General features: G+C 45.5%; 1 protein-coding gene across 6 annotated transcripts in view; it reads right to left on the bottom strand.

The window, feature by feature from the left end:
* The window catches only part of LOC137324677 (ribosome-binding protein 1-like), a 112929-nt gene that overhangs the window by 24511 nt on the left and 66370 nt on the right, over positions 1–22048 (bottom strand). For 4 of the 6 annotated variants that reach the window (XM_067989262.1, XM_067989261.1, XM_067989260.1 and 1 more), the window contains exons 8-16: positions 19621–19771; positions 16820–17007; positions 10027–10064; positions 9815–9905; positions 5943–6035; positions 4527–4619; positions 3041–3115; positions 1124–1213; positions 908–1000 (exon numbers count right to left, since the gene is read on the bottom strand). In XM_067989262.1, the coding sequence (XP_067845363.1) occupies positions 908–1000; positions 1124–1213; positions 3041–3115; positions 4527–4619; positions 5943–6035; positions 9815–9905; positions 10027–10064; positions 16820–17007; positions 19621–19771 (912 nt within the window). The remainder of the gene's footprint in view (positions 1–907; positions 1001–1123; positions 1214–3040; positions 3116–4526; positions 4620–5942; positions 6036–9814; positions 9906–10026; positions 10065–16819; positions 17008–19620; positions 19772–22048) is intronic. The other 2 variants (XM_067989258.1, XM_067989259.1) reach the window with 2 other exon arrangements.

The raw sequence follows: 22048 nt of genomic DNA, 5'->3' as shown, positions 1-22048 counted from the left end.
CTGATCCACAAAGGTCCCAGGTTAGATCCCCAGTCTCTTGAACTATGCCAATCAGGAAGGTGCTAGATTGAACCTTGTTCGAAAAAAAATGACAGACAGGCTTGCATTTGTATAGTGCCTTTCATGACCTCAAGACGTTCCAAAGCGCTTTACAGCCAATGAAGTACTTTTGAAGTGTAGTTAATGTTGAAATGGTTCTGTGCCAAGTTATCTGAACACAGCCGCAACAGTGGTAGGAGCGCTACAACTGGGTTAGGGAAAGGCCACCAGGCAAGGACTGGATCGGATATGGCTGAGATACAGTAGTGTACACGTGTGGACACTGAGCAATACCACCCCAACCTCACCAGCATCGTTGAATAGCCTGGTTGGCACTCTGTCAACGCTTAATGCCTCAATAACATCAACTTGGCCGAGGTTTGGGGAGCGGATGAATCTTGCCTGTTGAACTGTATCCCAACAAGGACCCAACACTTTAAGGAGAGGAGGGAAGGGGAGAAAACTGCAAGAGAAAAATTGAAGAGAAAAATGTTAGTTGGAACAAATGGGGTAATTCTGACTTTGGGCGTTAGTGTAAAACGGATGATATTGGATCAGCCGCCCGTTATACATCTCTCCCGATTTTCATTTCTATTGAAGTCAATAGGCGGCTGAATCGATATCGTACAAAGTCAAAACCACCCCCAATGAGTCCCCAGCTCCAGGACAAAACGGTAAGGAGAAAGAGAGAGCCAGAGATAAAACAAAGAGGTAGCAAACCAGCTTGCAGGGCTGAGAGCTCCTTGGACTGTTCAATGAGAACAATAACGTTCCAGAACTCTTACATTTCACACGTGCGCCGAACGGGAAAGTCTCACACTTCGGAAACATGTCCTCCCCATTCCGCCTGAAAATGTGTGAGTCTCACCTGCTGTACTTGTGCCTCGGACTCCGCTATCTTCCCTTTCCACACGTGCTCCTCCTCTTCCACGCTTTTCTGAAGGTCTCTCAGCATTCCTTCCTGTGAAATCGAGCAGGGAAAAAACACACACACACTGAAAAATTCAGCTTCTGCAGTGTGGCCAACTTTGGGATCTGCAGCTAACTTGTGAATTGAGGAGAAGGAGAGTTTGAATGAACTCACTGTCTCAGCAAGAACCGTCCTATACTGATCACAATCTGCTTGTAAAGTGCTTTGGGCTTCTTCTGCTTCTTTTAATTTAAGTGCTACATCCTGAAAGAGTTTGAAGAGGAAGAAATGAACGACCATAAACATTACTTTAGACAATGGAAAGAAAGAAAGACATGCATTTATATAGTGCCTTTCACGACCTCAGGACATCTCAAAGTGCTTCCCAATCAATTAAGTACTTTTTGAAGTGCGGTCACTGTTGTAATGTAGGAAACGCTGCAGCCAATTTGCAAGATCCCACAAACAGCAATGTGATAATGACCAGGTCATCTGTTTTAGATGATATTGGATGAGGGATAAATATTGGTCAGGACACTGCGAAGAACTCCCCTGCTTTTCTTCAAATAGTGCCATGGGATCTTTTATGTTCACGAGAGGGCAGACGGGGCCTCAGTTTAACTCCTCGTCTGAAAGACGGCACCTCCGCCAGTGTAGCACTCCCTCAGTACTGCACTGGGAGTGACATCCTAGATTTTGTGCTCAAGTCCCTGGAGTGGGGCCTGAACCCACAACCTTCTGACTCAGACGAGAGTGATACCACTGACACAAATGACAACAAGCATATTTTTAAAAAAACAGTTCCACAAATCTCAGACTCACAAGTGAATTGAGAGTGATGGTAACATTGCATTGCACTAGCCTGGAGGGAAAGGGCATTCCTTTATTGGTCAGGATTTAAAATGTTAGTGGTAAGAATGTGGAACTCACTACATGGAGTAGTTGAGGTGAATAGCATAGATGCATTTAAGGGGAAGCTAGATAAGTACATGAGGGAGAAAGGAATAGAAGGTTATGTTGATGGGGTTAGATGAAGAGGGCTGGGAGGAGGCTCGCGTGGAGCATAAATGCCAGCATGGAGCAGTTGGGCCAAATGGCCTGTCTCTGTACTGTACATTCTATGTAATGTATTTTTATTATATATATGAAAAATAGATATAACACTGTACTACTTTCACTTTAAGTATCCAGAGGGTTAGGTTTGTTAGCAATGGTTTCACTTTTGATTGGTTATGACCCTTTCAAACAGATGTGAATGGTTAACCTAAGGTATTCACTTCAAGTGACTGCTAAAAGCAGACTAGAAGTGTGCGCAATGCTGACAAACATTGTAAAATGGTACAAATGCAATAAGGGGTACAGAACACCCTCCATCCAAATGGGCTTCTAGTCAAGGTGGAGCAGAAACATTAAAAATGGTCTCAATGTCCTGGACTGGTGAAGGAATAAAGCTCGCCAGTAGTCCTGCTCCTGATCATTATCCAGTGATTCCTGCTGGAAATCACCTGCTCCTGATCGCTATCCAGTGACTCCTGCTGGAAACGACTAATAAACATCAGGTAAGGACAGGACTGGGCTCAAACGTGATGTCTGACATGGTTGAATAGCCTGACGACACTAACTGCCCATTAGTTAGTGAAGGAGTGGGCTGTTGCTCATATCCATATAACCAGAGCCCATCACAACTCAGTGTGATCAGGACCAGAGGGGAGAACATTGAAATAAAAAGATTTATGGACACCTTGATGCTGGAGAGTCAAGATAAGGGGTCGGCCATTTAGGACTGAGATGAGGAAAAATTTCTTCACTCAGAAGGTTGTGACTCTTTGGAATTCTCTACCCCAGAGGGCTGTGGATGCTCAGTCGTTGAGTATATTCAAGGCTGAAATTAATGGATACTTGGACACCAAAGGATTCAAGGAATATGGGGATAGGATGGGAAAGTGGAGTTGAGGTAGAACATCAGCCATGATCTTACTGAATGGCGGAGCAGGCTTGAGGGGCCATATGACCTACTCCTGTTCCTGCTCCGATTTCTTATGTTCTTAATCTCTGCACAATGCCATTTGTTTTTTCTGCGCCAGTACTCACCGAGGGATCTGTGCTCTGCCGGGTCAGGGATTCCAAGGCCTTCTGTTTGAACTCTTGCAGCCATTCACTGTAGAGCTGAAACACAAGGTATATTTGTCAGTACGCAGTTATTTATGCTAAACAGCAATTGCCTTAATTTAGAATCACAGAATCATACAGCACAGGAGAAGGCCATTCGGCCCATTGTGCCTGCTCTTTGAAAATTAGTCCCACTCCCCTGCTATTTCCCCACAGCCCTGCAAATTTTTCCTTTTCAAGTATATATCTAATTCCCTTTTGATAGTTATTATTAAACCTGCTTCTACCACCCTTTCAGGCAGTGCATTCCTGATCATAACAACTCGCTGCATAAACATTTTTTCTGGAAGTTCTGTCTTTAGTTTTTAAATGTTTTACCACTTTCACTGGATTCATTTAGCTGCATATGTGGCACTAAACTGGCTGAAAAAGACACAGGGTAATTTTAACTTCATGCTTTTCTGTTTTTTACTCAAATGAAAAACAAGCAAAATTGAAGCCACCACAAAATATACTTCATTTTAAAAAACGGAACTTGGTCAAAAATTAAACTCTCATCTCATTCACAAGAGGGATCAAAGAACGATTGAATGTTCCTTGCATCCCTGTCAATTTTCTTTCCACCTTTCCTTAAGGCACTGACTCTTAGCTGAGGTAACATTGCATGGCTCCCACCAGGCCTCCGGCTGAGGTGCCGCTCCACGGCCGCCAGCGGGCCTCCGGCTGAGGTGCCGCTCCACGGCCGCCAGCGGGCCTCCGGCTGAGGTGCCGCTCCACGGCCGCCAGCGGGCCTCCGGCTGAGGTGCCGCTCCACGGCCGCCAGCGGGCCTCCGGCTGAGGTGCCGCTCCACGGCCGCCAGCGGGCCTCCGGCTGAGGTGCCGCTCCACGGCCGCCAGCGGGCCTCCGGCTGAGGTGCCGCTCCACGGCCGCCAGCGGGCCTCCGGCTGAGGTGCCGCTCCACGGCCGCCAGCGGGCCTCCGGCTGAGGTGCCGCTCCACGGCCGCCAGCGGGCCTCCGGCTGAGGTGCCGCTCCACGGCCGCCAGCGGGCCTCGGGCACCTCACCCAAGTAGCCATTCTGCTTACCTGAGCTTAGGCAGAAAGTGTCAGTTCGACGGCTGAACCCGGGCTGGGCTCACCAGATGTCTGCACATACACGTACTTTCCAGCAGGGGTCACTGGACAGCAATTGGGAGCGGGCCTTGCGGATCTTTCTTCACTGGAGCAACCCTGCTGGGATCAGCCAACTCGACACAGATTGGACCCCCCCCCCCGGCCCTCATAATCTGTAAAGCTTGCCTTCATGCCAGGTGGTGTGACCCGACCTCATAAATATATAGCAACGTTGCTGATAATACAATTTAGAATCGCAAATTCCATCCCTTCAGGTAACAATGCAGCATTTGCTCGGCACACTGGCCGGCTCTTAAATTACCGATTCACTTAGATGGCAAGTAATCATCTCCTACCTGTTGCGAGGACATAGACAGCCCTGGGAAGAGCCCCTGCAGCATTTCTTTGGTTTGTGTGTGGACCAATCTCAGCTGGTGCTCTGCCTCTTCCTATAGAAGATACATAAATAGATATATTTATTTAACAGGTGAGGATAAAGCTCTCTGGGTTGGAAAAAAGAGGGGGAGGGTTATTTGACCATTTTTGCAAGCCCAGTTCAATCAATCTACCCCAAAAGGACAGCAATCTTACCGGGGGGGAGCCATTGAAAAATCAGATTGTTAGCAGGAGTTATCATTAAATGATTAGTGATTACCATGAACCCACTCCTCCTTCTGTTTTGTTTGATCAGTTTGCTGAAGACTATTGAACAATGAGCACCCATTACGCCATTAGATCAGGATTGATGACATGGAAAAGTTACCAAGCCTGACTCTGGAATGAAGCTAAATGCCAAACTACGCTTACAATAACTATCTCTTGCTGATGGGAATCCGTGTCCATCACATGACTGGCCTCAGAGGGTTAATTATCTGGTTAAGAATGCGTCTGAATGTTACGACAGAGACAATGGCAACGATAACAACTCGCATTTGCTTGTACATGGTGTGTGGAAGGAACCCACTCGATGGGCTGAATGGTCTTTTCATGTTTTACACCTTCCGATACTCTTAGGAGACGGAGACAGAGATTCAGAGATCTTATCTAATTGATCTATACTAGTGTGTTATGAATGTGTAGCTGCCCCATTTCCAATTAAATACAGATTTTAGAAATTTGGTTCTCTACCTATCTGATATCTTGTGGGGATGGAATTTTTCCAGTTAACTCATTTAGATCAATTTCCTGTGCGCTATTTTAACCTCTTTTATTCTAAAGGAACAGTTTAACAACTCTAACGACAATGCACACAGAAACTGGACTCTAACACGTTAAATCAATGGGCTCAAAATAGTGCAGAGAACCTTCGGCCCCTTAGTTTGACAAACGAGAGCGTTTTGACGGCCACGTCAATCAGCAGAACATCAGAGAAGGTTATCGGGGAGCAACCACTTCTTCTCATTCTTTATCGTAGCCTACGTGACATCAGGAGTGAGATGGCCAACCACCTACACTGTGTCCCTCCTTAGATCGTACACGAGTTACTGAACTGACGAGGATCAGGAGTCTCCAGGTCAGTTTTCCGACTGACCCCTTCAGGCGGGCAAGGCTCCAACACGGGGAGCGTGCAATTGGAAAATTTACCCCTTCAGTTTCCCCGGTAGCTTACGGGCCACTTTTGCTGCTCGCCAGTCCCCGATGTACCGCTCAGTTAACAAATGGGAAATCCGCCATCTGCCGAGCGCACAAGCGGAAAACCCTGGCTCTTAAAGGCCTCCTCTAAACAATACACAAGCGCCGAACACATGCCATTACATCACGGAGCGTACAACCTTTATTTGCTTAGCAGCAATGAATTTCTCCCCGCATATTTTTTCAGCTGACGCCAAAGCCTCCACGGCCGTCCAATTTTTCTCACGAAGGTCCTATTTGGAAACAGTTTTTAATGACACACCACGCAGATTCACAGGCAAGCTTCCAAGCAAAGAAAGAAAAATTAAGAATTCCCATTTCTATCGCACCCTTCACGACCTTAGGACGTCCCAAAGTGCTTTACCACCAATGTAGTACTTTTTGTTTTAAAAGAAGTGTAGTCACTGTTGTAACGTAGGCAGTGCGGTAACCAATTTGCACACAGCAAGGGCCCACAAACAGCAATGAGTTAAATGAGCAGATAATCTATTTTTTAGTGATGTTGGTTGAGGGATAAATATTGGCCAGGACACTGGGTAGAACTCCTCTGCTCTTCTTCGAATAGTGCCATAGGATCTTTTACATCCACCTGAGGGGGCAAATGGGGCCTCAGTTTAACGTCTCATCCAAAAGACAGCATCTCTGACAGTGCAGGACTCCCTTGGTACTGCACTGGAGTGTCAGCCTGGATATGTGCTCAAGTCTCTGGAGTGGGACTATGAACCTGTAACCTTCTGACTCAAAGGCGACAGTGCTACCAATTGAGCCATGGCTGACAAAGAACATTCACACTGCAACTTTCTGCACAACAACCCAAGCCGAAGAGCTACCAGTGACCAAAGCCAATGGCAGGGCTGGAATTTAGCTTAATTAATGTAAGTGGGTCAATACTTCATCAATGGAGCTTATCTTTACATCTGACTGAACAGAAAGCAGCTGGTGGCAGAAACAATGTGGAATATCCCGGGTCTTAAATCCTATAGCACAGGAGGCAGCCATTCGGCCCATCGTGCCGGTGCCAGCTCTTTGAAAGAGCTATCCAATTAGTCCCACTTCCCTGCTCTTTCCCCATAGCCCTGCAAATTTTTCCTTTTCAAGTATATATTCAATTCCCTTTTGAAAGTTACTATTGAATCTGCTTCCACTGCCCTTTCAGGCAGTGCATTCCAGATCATCATAACTCCCTGCATTTAAAAAATTCTCCTAATTTCCCCCTGCTTCTTTTGCCAATTATCTTAAATCTGTGTCCTCTGGTTACTAACCCACCCGCTAGTGGAAACAATTTCTCCCTATCTACTCTGTCAAAACCCTGCATAATTGGTCTTGTAGCAATCGGTCTTGGAACTTTCAGAGCTGATTCTTACATTGTTGGGTTTTTAAAAAAAATCTTGTGTATGAAGACTATGTAAGAGGTCTGTGATTTGAATCCCACTGTGATATATTTTGCTTTAAATATAATTTTTCTGTGGTACTTTCGAGACAGATTATTGCAACAAAAAGAAAAATCCAAAAATCCTAAAACGATGGCACTACCCAAATTACAGGGAGTTGTAGATCAGCTGAAAGTTCACTGACCTTTTAAGGTGTGGGGTGGGCAGGAAGAGGTCAGGGCCTTAGTCAACAGACTATCAAACCTTGGACCTTCCTAACTCAGCACTTTAATCTACTGAGTCATTAAGAGCATAGGTGCAAATACTGCTGGAGGGGATAAGACAGGTGTTCCCCCCCACCCATATGTTTTTAAAACATGGGTTATATCCCCATACCAAATCTCAAAACTGTCCTGATATACCACCCCCTCCCACCACAAATAGCCCTTGTGCCTTTGACTAACAGCGCTCCCTAATGTATTAGTGAGCAGATTCTAATTATACATCATCCACAGAAATTTGTACATGTGGATTTAGCAGGCTTAAAGAATGCACAGGAACTGTTTGCAGTTTAAGTCTTGATACTTACAATAACTTTCTCACCAAAAAGGAGAAATTGTTTCGCATGGAATTACACAGAATCTACAGCACAGAAAGCACATTCAGCCCAACTGGTTGATGCTGATGTTTATACTCCAAATGAGCTTCCTCCCAATCTAATTACCTCTTCCCACCCTGCTCCCTTATCCCTCTATTCCTTTTCCCCTCAGATATGCATCAAGTTTCCCCTTAAATGCATCTATGTTATCTGCTTCTACCACTCCATGTGGCAGCATGTTCCACATTCTCACCACTTTCTGTGTAAAGAAATTCCTCCTAAATTCTTTGTTTGATCTTTTAGTGGCTATCTTATATTTTTGCTCCCTTGTTCTGAACTGCCCCATAAAAGGAAACAGTTTCTCCATATCCACCCATTGAACCATTTCATAATTTTAAAGACCACTATCAGGTCTAATCTTAGTCTTCTCTTTTCCAGAAAAAATATCCCCAGCCTGCTCAATCTTTCCTGATAGTTACATTCACTCAGTTTCTAAAAAAAACATGAAAGTCAATCTTCTATTTGAGTAGTAATTTCTAGCGAATGAGAGGTTTCCATTAACAACAGTTGATATGGACAATCTAATTCTACTTCATCATCCCTGTGTCATATAATTAAACATGTGGAGGCCAGATCTAATTCACCACTCACTATTCTGGAAACAGCTAATTATCATGCCTTCCAATAAAGCTCTCAATAGTATTAACAGCAAATAAACCTTAACCTTGAGAGCATTCCATAATTATATACTGACTGGTGATCTATTGTAAATCAGAAACAGACTAACTTAGATATTTTGACATAATTCAATGGAACCAAAACTCAAAACACATGAATATACGGCTGGAAAGCAGGCCAAGACCAACAGGACCAATCGGTGCTAACTTTATCCGATAGTCAGTGTAGCCTCATAGGAACAGGAGGAGGCCATTCAGCCTCTCGAGCCTGTTCTGCCATTCAATTAGATCACGGCTGATCGGTACCTCAACTCCACTTACCCGCCTTGGCTCCATATCCCTTGATACCCTTACCCAACAAATATTGATCTCAGTCTTGAAAGCTCCAATTGACCCAGCAACCACAGCCTTTTGGAGCAGAGAATTCCAGATTTCCACTACCCTTTGTGTGAAGAAATGCTTCCTGATTTCACTCCTAAGTGGCCTGGCTCTAATTTTAAGATTATGTCCTCTTGTTCTTGGTTTCCCCACCAGAGGATAAAATTTCTCTGTATCTACCCTATCTCATGCACCACCCTCCTCAGTCACTAGTAATGCTAACTGCTGGGTGAGGAAAAAAATCTGCAAGGAGTTTCAGGAAAAAAAAGTCTTGGGAAATTCCTCCCCAACTCCCTAAGGTAAGCAAGCAAGATCTGGGAGACCATGGTTACCCACAATACATCACTAGACATGCTTAACGAGCCGCACCTCCTCCCTCCCCCAATAGGTCCCAGTGTCCTTGAGAATACAGAAATGCACGGGACCAGGAAAGACGGCTCCCATAAATTGGGCCAATGAAGTGGCTTTATCCTTGATTCCATACTCCCAGCAGTAACCACACTCAAAGGGAGCATTCGTTAAGTAACTCAGGGCTAGTGCTGTAGTCCACTGAGCCAAGGCTGCCACATATCTGGATAGGTGCTTTAAGTAAATAGCGTGCAAGCAACATACACAAGAAGGTAAATTTTATGAATCTGCACTCCCAGTGCAGAGCTTTGCCCGGTGGAATTGCATATCAGGACTCTGAGGGCAAAGATCAGTGAGTCATGTGGGATAACCTTTCCTCTGGGACCCACTGACCTCTGCGCCAGAATTCCCAATACTTGCTCTTTCGGGCAAAGCTCCGTGTCGAGAGAGTGGTTTCATTGAAGCTACCTTCAGATTAGGGTCACTGCAAGCAGTAAAGGACACGTGGAGCACTGCTGCTGCATGGATAGAGCGACCCCGACCTGAACTGGAGAGCTTTCTACACGGTCGAATATTTGGACAGCCACGGTTAAAACTCTTCCCGAGGGCCACGATTGAAACACGAGCCATAAAACACTCACATTGTTTTTGTTCTTTTGCTGTTCAATTGTTTCTTTGAGCTGCAGCATCTCCTGTTCCAAAGTGGAAATCTGAGCATCTTTATCCTTCAGTCTAAAGACAAAAGAGCGAGTATAAGGAGACTGGAAATCACAGAGCCAGACAGACAGACACGCACACACTCACACACCAACAATCAGACAGTTGCTCGCATGCTTTTGGAACAGTACCTTACCTGTTTCCCAGCTGTTCTATTTCTACTAGTTGGGTGGCCTGGAATGTTAAAAGAAATTAAAGCAGGTTTAGGTACAATAATGTTTGCAGAATAGATCATTTCACAAACCTCTATTTCAGCCATCAGGTTCCTCAGCAAGTACTGAGGTGTAAGTTGATACAGCCTTGAAGTAATTTTTCAGAATAGACTGAATTTTGGATTAAATTGCTGCCGTCACTGGAGCTATTCCCCAGTCCGAGCAATTCTTAGTATTTTAATGCAAACCCTCCTCTCTTCCCCTCCACCCCTTCCCTCAGCATTTTTGACGTAAGTCATAACAGGACCACAGCTTGCTCTGATCCAACAGGCATGACAGGAAAATAGTAAACTGCCCATCAAACAGGCTAGATTTCTTTTTTTAAAAAAGGGAAAACTAAGATGAAAAACAAACCACAGACCACATTGGGTGAGACAAAAAACAGAAGGACAGAGTCAGCTATTGGACACACAATCCCAGCAGGCAGCTCAGAGAGAGTCACTGTCAGAGACTTTAGAGTAGGATCGTTCTCTTACTCACAACAGGCGTGTGTCGCAGGGAGACCGGGAGAATAACACAAAGGGAGGGAAAGCAGAGTTGCCAAAGCTCCAGGATTGTCCTGAAGTCTCCAGAAATTAAAGACTAATCTTCAGGACACTGCTGCGAGAAAACCAGGAGAAAAATCATAGGGTCATTAAAAAAAATTGTTTAAAAAAAAAATATTCATTGAATGTTTTTGTTTACTAGTGATCAAAATATTGGACATGGGGAAAAGGACTGTTTGGCTGATAGTCAAGAATCATCCAATCAGGTAATGAAGAGTGTTCACTTTCCGATTGTCATAGGAAGGCGGTGCATCGTGAGGATGAAAGTGTTGGGCGACCAATGGCGTGAATGTGAGGGTGGGGCAGTTGAAGGCAGGAGGTCATGTGATGAAACCTCCAGGAATAGGAGCAACCAGAGTTGGCAACCCTAAGGGAACGGGCATTCTATTTAATGAGAAATTCGACCTGCTCTCCAGCTGCATGTGAACAGGGCTCAGCTCATTCTCTGTGTTAGAGTGAACTCTCAGCCTGCTTTATTTACACAAAGCCCTTTGTACCATTTTTTAAGGAGGAATTCGGTAACCTAATGCAACAAGGCAGCCAAAGCACACAGAACCTCCAAAATGACTCTCCTTTTCTCTCTACCAAAGAGGTACAATTAACTTCTTAATCTAGGTGCTGTGAGAAAAGACCACTGACTTCACACTGAAGCAAACACTCCATTGACTGCAGTGTGGCATCCAAAAACAAAACACAACGTCATTACAAAGTACACTTGTACATCAACAGTGTCATCCTTAACTGCCTTACTGCAGAGTGCCTTTTAGATGACACCTTTCTGTCTGCTCACTGTGATTGCCTTGGCAACGGGCAGTAATCACCAGGCATTGTTAAGTGATCTTAAAATGCGAAGGATTTGAAACTGTAATTTCCACACCGCCTGAGGAAGGGGAAAGCCCCCGAAAGCTTGTGGGATTAAAAATAAAATCGTTGGACTATAACTTGGTGTTGTAAAATTGTTTACAATTACTGCAGATTGGTTTAAGTTGTGTCTGCTGGAAAACCGCTGAAGAGAGTCAGGGGGAAACAAATTGGAAGTGTGTCCATATATGGGTTAAATGACTATAGAGTAACTGATTGGCTGAGGATGAATGATGTCGTGGTCATGTGGCTACCACATGGAGTTAGGGGTATACAAAGTACTGACTTAAGGGGGAAGGGCAGAACAGGAGCAAAGATCAAAGGAACAGACAGTCTCAACACATGCTTGCCTGTTCCCCAAAGGATTGGGGTAAGATCCATCTTTTCTACTTACGGCCTTGTTATCCTGGAATGAAACGATAACCCCCGGCTTCTCTTCTCCACTACAAACCGTCTTCTTAAACCCTCTCCCCTGCCCCCTCACCTCCAATGAAAAGTGCGAGGAACTCATGGACTACTTTTTCACTAAGATTGAGACCATCCGTTCAGCTCCCTCCCTTCCCCTAGCCCACCAAGCCAAACTTCCCCTATGGTCCCCCCTGCCCTAGCCTTGAACTCGCATCTTTCTCTAATTTTTCTCCTATCTCCCCTTATGCCCTCTCCAAGACTTGACCATGAGATCCACCTCCAGCTCCCTCAACCCTATTCCTACTAAACTGCTGACCACCCAACTTCCCTTCCATGTTAGCTGATATTGTTAACGGTTCCCTCTTCTCAGGTACTGTCCTCCTCCCATTCAAATCTGCCGTCATCATCTCCCTCCTCAAAAAACCCACCCTTGACCCCTCAGTCCTTGCAAACTACCACCCCATATCCAACCTTCCTTTCCTCTCCAAAGTCCTTGAACGTGTGTCGCCTCCCAAATCCGCGCCGATCTTTCCCGCAACTCCATGTGTGAATCCCTCCAATCAGGTTTCCACCCCTTCCACCCCGGCCCTTATCAAAGTCACAAACGACATCCTATGTGACTGTGACCATGGTAAACTATCCCTTCTCATCCTTCTTGACCTGTCTGCAGCCTTTGACACGGTTGACCACACCATCCTCCTCCAACGCCTCTCATCAGTCATCCAGCTGGGTGGGACTGCACTCGCCTGGTTCCATTTCTATCTATCATTCGTAGCCAGAGAATCACCTGCAATGGCTTCTCTTCCCGCTCCCGCAGCATTACCTCAAGGATCTATCCTTGGCCCCCGTCCTATTTCTCATCTACATGCTGCCCCTTGGCAACATTATCCAAAAACATAACATCAGGTTCCACATGTACGCTGACGACATCCAGCTCTACCTCACCACCACTTGCCTCGACCCCTCCACTGTCTCTGATTTCTCACATTGCTTGTCTGACATCCAGTATCAGGTGAACAAAAATTTCCTCCAACTAAATATTGGGAAGACCGAAGCCATTGTCTTCGGTCCCCGCCACAAACTCTGTTCCCTAGCCACTGACTCCAACCCTCTCCCTGGCCACTGTCTGAGGCTGAAATAGTCCATTTGCAACATTGGCATCCTATTTGACCCTGAGATGAGCTTCAGACTATATATCCGCTCCATCACCAAGACCGCCTACTTCCACCTCCGTAACATCGTCCATCTCCGTCCCTGCCTCAGTTCATCTGCTGCTGAACCCCTCATCCATGCCTTTGTTACCTCTAGACTATTCCAATGCTCTCCTGGCCAGTCTCCCATCTTCCACACTCCATAAACTTGAGCTCATCCAAAACTTTGCTGCCCGTATCCTAACTTGCACCAAATCCCATTCAACCATCACCCCTGTGCTCGCTGATCTATATTGGCTCCTGGTCCGGGAATGCCTCGATTTTAAAATTCTCATCCTTGTTTTCAAATCCCTCCATGGCCTCGCCCCTCTCTATCTCTCTAAGGTCCTCTAGCCCTGCAGCCCTCTGAGATCTCTGCACTCCTCCAGTTCTGGCCTCTTATGCATCCCCGATTTTAATCGCTCCACCATTGGCCACTGTGCCTTCAGCTGCCAAGGCCCTAAGCTTTGCAATTCCTTCCCTAAACCTCTCCACCTCTCTACCTCTCTCCCCTCCTTTAAGACGCTCCTTAAAAACCTACCTCTTGGACCAAGCTTTTGGTCACCTGCCCTAATTTCTCCTTATGTGGCTCAGTGTCAAATTTTGTTTGATTTCCCCTGTGAAGTGCCCTGGAACATTTTACTACATTAATGGCGCTATACAAATGCAAGTTGTTGTTGTTACTGGCTATAGCTAGTTGTACAATAATCATTAAAATTATTGGTGCCACCTTATTGAATGTCTTGTCAAACTGAACTACAGTAGCAAGCTGCAAATTCAGGTCACTCTACATCAAAAGGAGCTGAATAGCACTTCATCAGAAAACTGACTCGGGTACCTGGTAGGTAAAGCAGAACTAACCGTTAAATCGGCCAAACCTGATTTGCCAGTGATGCCAGGCATTTGCGGTCTCTTGAATTTGAAGGGGAAAAATTTTCAGGGCTATGGGGAAAGAGCAGGGGTGTGGGACTGATTGGATAGCTCTTTCAAAGAGCCAGCACTGGCACAATGGGCTGAATGGCCTCTTTGTGTGCTGTATGATTCTAGGAAAATGTAATCAATACAATCAGAATAAACCAAATAGAACTAACCCTCTATACATGCTCCCTTTAATGTAATGAATGAACTTCTCACCTCTGCTGTGATCTTTCTCGTCTGTCTCTATTTTATCGATATTATTATTGTCACTACTCCTCTCAACTTTCCTCTCTTGCTCGACCCAAGATCTTGTCTTGTGTAATGAGACAATGTTAATTAGTAATCTCATAGTAAGGGATCCTCTGGTGAAGTGATCATAATATGATAGAATTTCACATTGAGTTCAAGAGTGACGTACTTAAGTCCAAAACTAGAGTCTTAAACTTAAACAAAGCCAATCACATAGGTATTAGGAGCGAGTTGGCTAAGGTAGATTGGGAAATTAGATTAAAAGATATGATGGTAACATAAGAGCAAGGAGCAGGAGTAGGCAATATGGCCCCTCGAGCCTGCTCCGCCATTCAATAAGATCATGGCTGATCTTCGACCTCAACTCCACTTTCCTATCGGATCCCTATATCTCTTGATTCCCTTAGAGTCCAAAAATCTATCGATCTCAGTCTTGAATATACTCAACGACTGAGCATCCACAGCCCTCTGGGGTAAAGAATTATAAATTTTCACGACCCTCTGATTGAAGAAATTCCTCCTCATCTCAGTCCTAAATGTCCGACCCGTTATCCTGAGACTATGTCCCCTAGTTCTAGACTCTCCAGCCAGGGGAAACATCCTCTCAGCATCTACCCAGTCAAGCCCTCTTAGAATCTTATTCCTACTCTCTATATTAATGACTTAGATGAAGGGACCGAGTGTAATGTATCCAAGTTTGCTGATGATGCAAAGCCAGGTGGGAAAGTAAGCTGTGAGGAGAACACAAGAGTCTGCAAAGGGATTTAGACAGGTTAAGTGAGTGGGCAAGAAGGTGGCAGATGGAGTATAAAGTGGGGAAATGTGAGGTTATTCATTTTGGTAGCAAGAATAGACAAACAGAATATTTTTAAATGGTGAGAAACTATTAAATGTTGGTGTAGAGGGATTTGGGTGTCCTTGTACATGAAACACAGAAAGTTAACATGCAGGTACAGCAAGCAATAAGGAAGGCAAATGGTATGTTGGCCTTTATTGCAAGAAGGTTGGAGTACAAGAGTAAGGAGGTCTTGCTGCAGTTGTACAGGGTTTTGGTGAGACCACACCTGCAGTACTGTGTACAGTTTTGGTCTCCTTACCTAAGGAAGGATATATTTGCTTTAGAGCGATGCAGTGAAGGTTCAATAGATTGATTCCTGGGATGAGAGGGTTGTCCTCTGAGGAGAGATTGGGCAGAATTCCTGGAGTTCAGAAGAATGAGAGGTGATCTCATTGAAACATATAAGGTTCTGAAGGGGCTTGACAGGGTAGATGCTGAGAGGCTGTTTCCCCTGGCTGGAGAGTCTAGAATTAGGGGACAGTGTCTTAGTATACAGGGTCGACCATTTAGAACTGAGATGAGAAGAAATTTCATCAGGGATCAACCCTGGATCAATGAGGAGTGTAGAAGAGCATGCCAGCAGCAGCACCAGGTGTACCTAAAAATGAGGTGCCAATGAAGCTACAACACAGGACTACATGCATGCTAAACAGCGGAAGCAACATGCTCTAGACAGTGCTAAGCGATTCCACAACCAACGGATCAGATCAAAGCTCTGCAGTCACATCCAGTCGTGAATGGTGGTGGACAATTAAACAACTAACAGGAGGAAGAGGCTCTGTGAACATCCCCATCCTCAATGATGGCAGAGCCCAGCACGTTGAGTGCAAAAGACAAGGCTGAAGCGTTTGCAACCATCTTCAGCCAGAAGTGCCGAGTGGATGATCCATCACGGCCTCCTCCCGAGATCCCACCAATCACAGAAGCCAGTCTTCAGCCAATTCGATTCACTCCACGTGATACGGGGATCTGGCGGGAAAGTGGAGTTGCGGTCAAAGATCAGCCATGACCTTATTGTATGGTGAAGCAGGCTCGAGGGGACTTGTGGCCTACTCCTGCTCCAATTTCTTATGTTCTTAAGGTTTAAAAAACATTATCTAGGCTCTTCTTCCTCCCTGCATTTAAATCAAGACTCATTGCACTGTCTCCTGCTCTTATCACGTTCTTTCCCAGAGGATCCCAATCTTTCGCCAGCCTTCCCTCCCTCTTGCAACTTAGAGGTGTCAGCTGAGGCTCAGTTGGTAGCACTCTTACCTCTGAGTCAGAAGGTAGTGAGTTCAAGTCCCACTCCAGAGACTTGAGCACAAAATCTAGGCTGACACTCCCAGTGCAATACTGAGGGAGCGCTGGACTGTCAGAGGTGCCATCTTTTGGATGAGACGTTAAACCGAGGCCCTGCCTGCTCTCTCGGGGACATAAAAGATCCCATGGCACTATTCGAAGAAGAGCAGTGGTGTCCAACATTTATCCCTCAGCCAACATCACTAAAACAAATTATCTGGTCATTATCTCATTGCTATTTGTGGGAGTTTTCTGTGTGCAAATTTGCTGCTGTGTTTCCTACATTACAACAGCGACTACACTTCAAAAAAATACTTCACTGGCTGTGAAGCGCTTTGGGACATCCTGAGGTGGTGAAAGGCGCTATATTAATGCTAGTTTTTACTTTCAAAGCAATTAGCTCTGACGTATGACCCGGGCACCTTACCTGAACTGGATGTTCTTTCTCTGTCTCTTTATTCTGACCAGCCTCAAGCAGCGCCTCGATCGACTTGATTCTCTCCTCCAGCCGTCCTTTCTCAGACCCGGCCTCTGTCAACTGAGCGCGCAGCTCCTCCAGCTCCACCGCTTTGCTCTTCAGGTCTGCCTCTGCGGACACCATTTTAGCCTGAAGATCTGCAACCAAGTAGAGCAAAGAAAAGTGTGCTGTTAATGTATCTTAAGTTGCTTGACGCTGTCATCTAAACAATTCGTTCAAACACGCACAGGGCACAAAACACTCATCATCTGTGGAAGACCAAAGGAAGCTCAAAGCCAGGCTAAGGTGTCTATGGTCCAACTCTGTGCTGCCAGCACAAAGCCTCACCCACTAGCTTCAGGTTGAAAAATTCTGGTGCAGTGCATTCCAGAGTTCTTGGTCGGTGAAGGGAAGTGGGCGAAGGGCAAGTGAGAAAATTATCCCTAAAGAACAAACTGAAAACTCTCACAGAAAATCTCACCCGTTCCCCCACCACCAGCAGATCAAGAGAACCTCTCTCTTGTCGCTCCTAATTATGGTGTCAGCCATAGCTCAGTTGATAGCACGCTCGCCTCGGAGTCTGACGGTTGTGGGCTCAGAGTCCCACTCCAGGGACTTGAGCACAAAAATCTAGGTTAACGATCCCAGTGCAGTACTAAGGAGTGCTGCATTGTTGGAGGTGCCATCTTTCAGATGAGACGTTAAACCGAGGCCCTGTCTGCCCTCTCAGGTGGTCGTAAAAGATCCCACGGCACTATTTCAAGAAGAGCAGGGGAGTTCCCCCTGATGTCCTGGCCAATATTTATTCCTCAACCAACATCACTAAAACAGATTAGCTGGTCATTACCACATGCTTGGATGCTATCCACGTATAACGTTGACCCATCTTCATAATTTAACCCTTTAAGCCCTGGTATCATTCTGGTGAATCTGTGCTGTAACCCCACCAAGGCCGTTATATCCTTCCTGGGTTCTTTGCCCAAAACTGAAGGCATCACTTCCTCCCCTTTGTATTCCCACCCCCAATGAGATTAAGGCCAACAGTAGGCTACATTGGCCACTGAATCACAGAGGTAAGCTGCAAGACTGTTGTGCTTGTGATCTCCCCGAGTGACCAGCTGCACACTGATGGAAAAGCGCTGGGAGTCTCCCAGCTAACTGATAGGCTGGTAGAGTGGGGAGACTGCAGATGGAACAGTCAGCTATGAATTCTGCTAGGAAAGAGAATTCTTTTTTTTTACACACAGGAGATAGAAAGCAGGTAACTATAGACCAGTTAGCCCAACATCTGTCATTGGGAAAATGCTAGAATCCATTATTAAGGAAGTAGTAACAGGACATTTGGAGACTCATAATACAATCAAGGAGAGTCAACATGGTTTTATGAAGGGGAAATCATGTCTGACAAATTTATTAGAGTTTTTTGAGGAAGTAACGGGCAGGGCAGATAAAGGGGAACCAACGGGATGCAGTATATTTGGATTTCCAAAAGGCATTCGATAAGGTGCCTTATAAAAGATTGCTGCATAAGATAAGAGCTCATGGTGTTGGGGGTAATATACTGGCATGGATAGAGGATTGGCTAACTAACAGAAAACAAAGAGTTGGGATAAAAGGGTCATTTTCAAAATGGCAATCTGTAACTAGTGGGGTGCCGCAGGGATCAGTGCTGGGGCCTCAACTATTTACAATATATATCAATGACTTGGATGAAGGAGCAGAGTGTTTTGTGGCCAAATTTGCTGATGATACAAAGATAGGTGGAAAAGCAAGTTGCGATGAGGACACAAAGTGTCTGCAAAGGGATATTGACAGGTTAAGCGAATGGGCAAAAATTTGGCAGATGGAATATAATGTGGGAAAATGTGAAGTCATCCACTTTGGAAGGAAAAATAAAAAAGCAAAATATTATTTGAATGGAGAAATACTACAAAATGCTGCGATAAAGAGGGATCTGGGTGTCCTCATAAATGAAACACAAAAAGTCAACATACAGGTGCAGCAGGTAATCCGGAAGGCAAACGGCGTATTGGCCTTTATTTCTAGGGGGATGGGGTATAAAAGCAGGGAAGTCATGCTACAACTGTACAGGGTACTGGTGAGACCAAACCTGGAGTACTGCGTACAGTTCTGGTGCCCTTATTTAAGGAAGGACATACATGCATTGGAGGCAGTTCAGAGAAGGTTCACTAGGTTGATTCCGGGTATGGAAGGGTTGTCTTATAAGGAAAGACTGAACAGGTTGGGTCTATACTCAATGGAGTTTAGAAGAATGAGAGGAGATCTTATTGAAACATACAAGATTCTGAGGGGACTCGATAGGGAGATGCTGAGAGGATGTGACCCCTCATGGGGGAATCTAAAACTAGGGGGCATAGTCTCAGAATAAGGGGTCGCCCGTTTAAGACGGAAATGAGGAGGAATTTCTTTTCCCAGAGGGTCGTGAATCTTTGGAAATCTTTACCCCAAAAAGCTGTGGAGGCTGAGTCATTGAATACATTCAAGGCTGAGTTAGACAAATTTTTGATCAGCAAGGGAGTCAAAGGATATGGGGAAAGGGCGGCAAAGTGGAGTTGAGGTAAAAATCAGATCAGCCATGATCTCATTAAATGGCGGAGCAGGCTCGAGGGGCCGAATGGCCTGCTCCTGCTCCTATCTCTTATGGAATCAGTTTCCACCGAGATGTCTGATTAAACGGCTTCTACCATATCTCCCATGAAACGATTACCGCTGGATTAAAATCCCCACCCCCACTTGACCTACAGACTCACCGGTGAAGCTATTGAGAGTGGAGCGCTGTTCCCCTCTCATCTTCTCGGCGTCTGTGAGCAAGCCGGAATAGCTGCTCTGGGATTTGCGAAGCTCCTCGCTGACATCGTCAAGTCGCTTCTGTAACGTCCTCTCCGTTTCCTGCTGATTCGACTACAAAAAGAGAGCAGAGTTAAATCAAGGGCAATAGTGACCTGTTTCAGTAAACTGGGGCTGAGAGATGGACCAGTGCTGTTTCAAGCAAACGCTGGTGATTGTACAGGCAAGGCTAAGGCATAGGAACAGGAGGAGGCCATTCAGCACTTCGAGCCTGTTCCGCTATTCAGTTAGATCATGGCTGATCTGTACCTCAGCTCCATTTAGAAACATAGAAGCTTAGAAAATAGGAGCAAGAGTAAGCCATTCGGCCCTTCGGGCCTGCTCCGCCATTCAAAATGATCATGGCTGATCGTCTAACTCAGTACCCTGTTCCCGCTTTTTCCCCATATCCCTTGATCCCTTTAGCATTAAGAAATATATCTATCTCCTTCTTGAATACATCTAATGACTTGGCTTCCACTGTCTTCTGTGGTAGAGAATTCCACAGGTTCACCACCCTCTGAGTGAAGAAATTTCTCCTCATCTCGGTTCTGGACTCCCCAGCCATCGGGAACATCCTCCCTGCATCTAGTCTGTCTAGTCCTGTTAGAATTTTATATGTTTCGATGAGATCACCTCTCATTCTACTAAACTCTAGTGAATATAGTCCTAGTCGACCAATCTCTCCTCAGACGTCAGTCCTGCCATCCCAGGAATCAGTCTGGTAAACCTTCGTTGCACTCCCTCCATGACAAGGTAAGGAGACTAAAACTGCACACAATACTCCAGACGTGGTCTCACCAAGGCCCTGTATAACTGCCAACATACCATTCGCCTTCCTAACTGCTTGCTGCACCTGAATGCTCGCTTTCAGCGACTGGTGTACAAGGACACCCAGGTCTCATTGCACCTCCCCTTTTCCCAATCTATCACCATTCAGATAATAATCTGCCTTTCTGTTTTACAACCAAAGTGGATAATCTCACATTTATCCACGTTATACTGCATCTGCCATGTTTTTGCCCACTCACCCAACTTGTCTAAATCACATTGGAGCCTCTTTGCATCCTCCTCACAGCTCACATTCCACCCCAGCTTTGTGTGGTATTTACCTGCCTTGGTTCCATAACTCTTAAAATCTTTACCTAACAAAAATTTAATCGATCTGAGTTTTGAAATATTCAATTGACCCCCAACCTCAACAGCTGTTTTTTTTTTGGGGGGGGCGGAAAAAAGAGTTCCAGATTTCCACTACCCCTTATGTGAAGAAGTGCTTCCGGGCTTCACGCCTGAACGGCCCAGCTCTAATTTTAAGGTTACGCCTCCTTGTGCCCGCCTCAATTTTAAAATTCTCATCCTTGTGTTCAAATACCTCCATGGCCTCACCCCTCCCTATCTCTCTAACCTCCTCCAGCCCCACAACCATCCAAGAACCCAGCACTCCTTCAATTCTGGCCTCTTGCGCACCCCTGATTTCCATCGCATCACCATTGGTGGCCATACCTTCAGCTGCCTAGGCCTTAACGTCTGGAATCCCCTCTCTAAACCTCACGGCCTCTCTATTTCTCCTTCTTTAAATTTCTCCTTAAAACCTAACTCTTTGACCAAGCTTTTAGTCACCTGTCCTAATGTCTCCTTATGTAGCTTGGTGTCAAATTTTGTCTGATAACAGTCCGGTGAAGTGCCTTGGGACATTATACTACATTTAAGGTGCTATATAAATGCAAGTTGTTGTTGTTCTGGACACCCCCACCAGAGGAAATAGTTTCTCTCCATCTACCCTATCAAATTCTTGGTGCACAACAGTTCCATAAAAATACCAGTACCGTTATACTATAGGATTGACTCCAGCAGCTCTTAGTGTAAAGGACCCAACACTCTTGCCCTTGGCTGCACCATAACCCTCCTTGCCTGGAGTGTTTTTGCTAGGCACCAACCCACGGGAAAGTTAGATAGCCGCCACTGGCCGCGCTAGTCGTCAGGGACTCTGCAATCTCGGACCTGCCAGGGGTTTCTGACCGGTCAGGATCAGAAACGTAAGGTAGACTCACAAAGTCGCAACACATGACCTGGGACTTCTCAGCAACGGCATACACATTGAATCTGAGCGCATGCAGTTTGCTTCTCGTCAACAAATTTGACTCTCCCCCTTTATTAAAATAGGCCTTTCCAAAGCAACAGGAAGTGACTCGATTGCAGACGCATTTCCATTGGATCAGCAGCTCAATTGGGTCAGTAATATAAAAAACACACACTTTCTTTTAAGGGTAGATTCAGTCAGGCTCTTCTCCCAATGTGGAGATTCATTAAACGGGAGTGTGGGTCAGACGCACGGCTGTAAAACCGAGGCCC

This window comes from Heptranchias perlo, chromosome 8 (assembly GCF_035084215.1).
Source record: "Heptranchias perlo isolate sHepPer1 chromosome 8, sHepPer1.hap1, whole genome shotgun sequence".
In the NCBI taxonomy this organism is placed as follows: domain Eukaryota; kingdom Metazoa; phylum Chordata; class Chondrichthyes; order Hexanchiformes; family Hexanchidae; genus Heptranchias; species Heptranchias perlo.
Note: the sequence above shows the minus strand (reverse complement) of the source record. Positions and strands in the feature narration are given on the sequence as shown.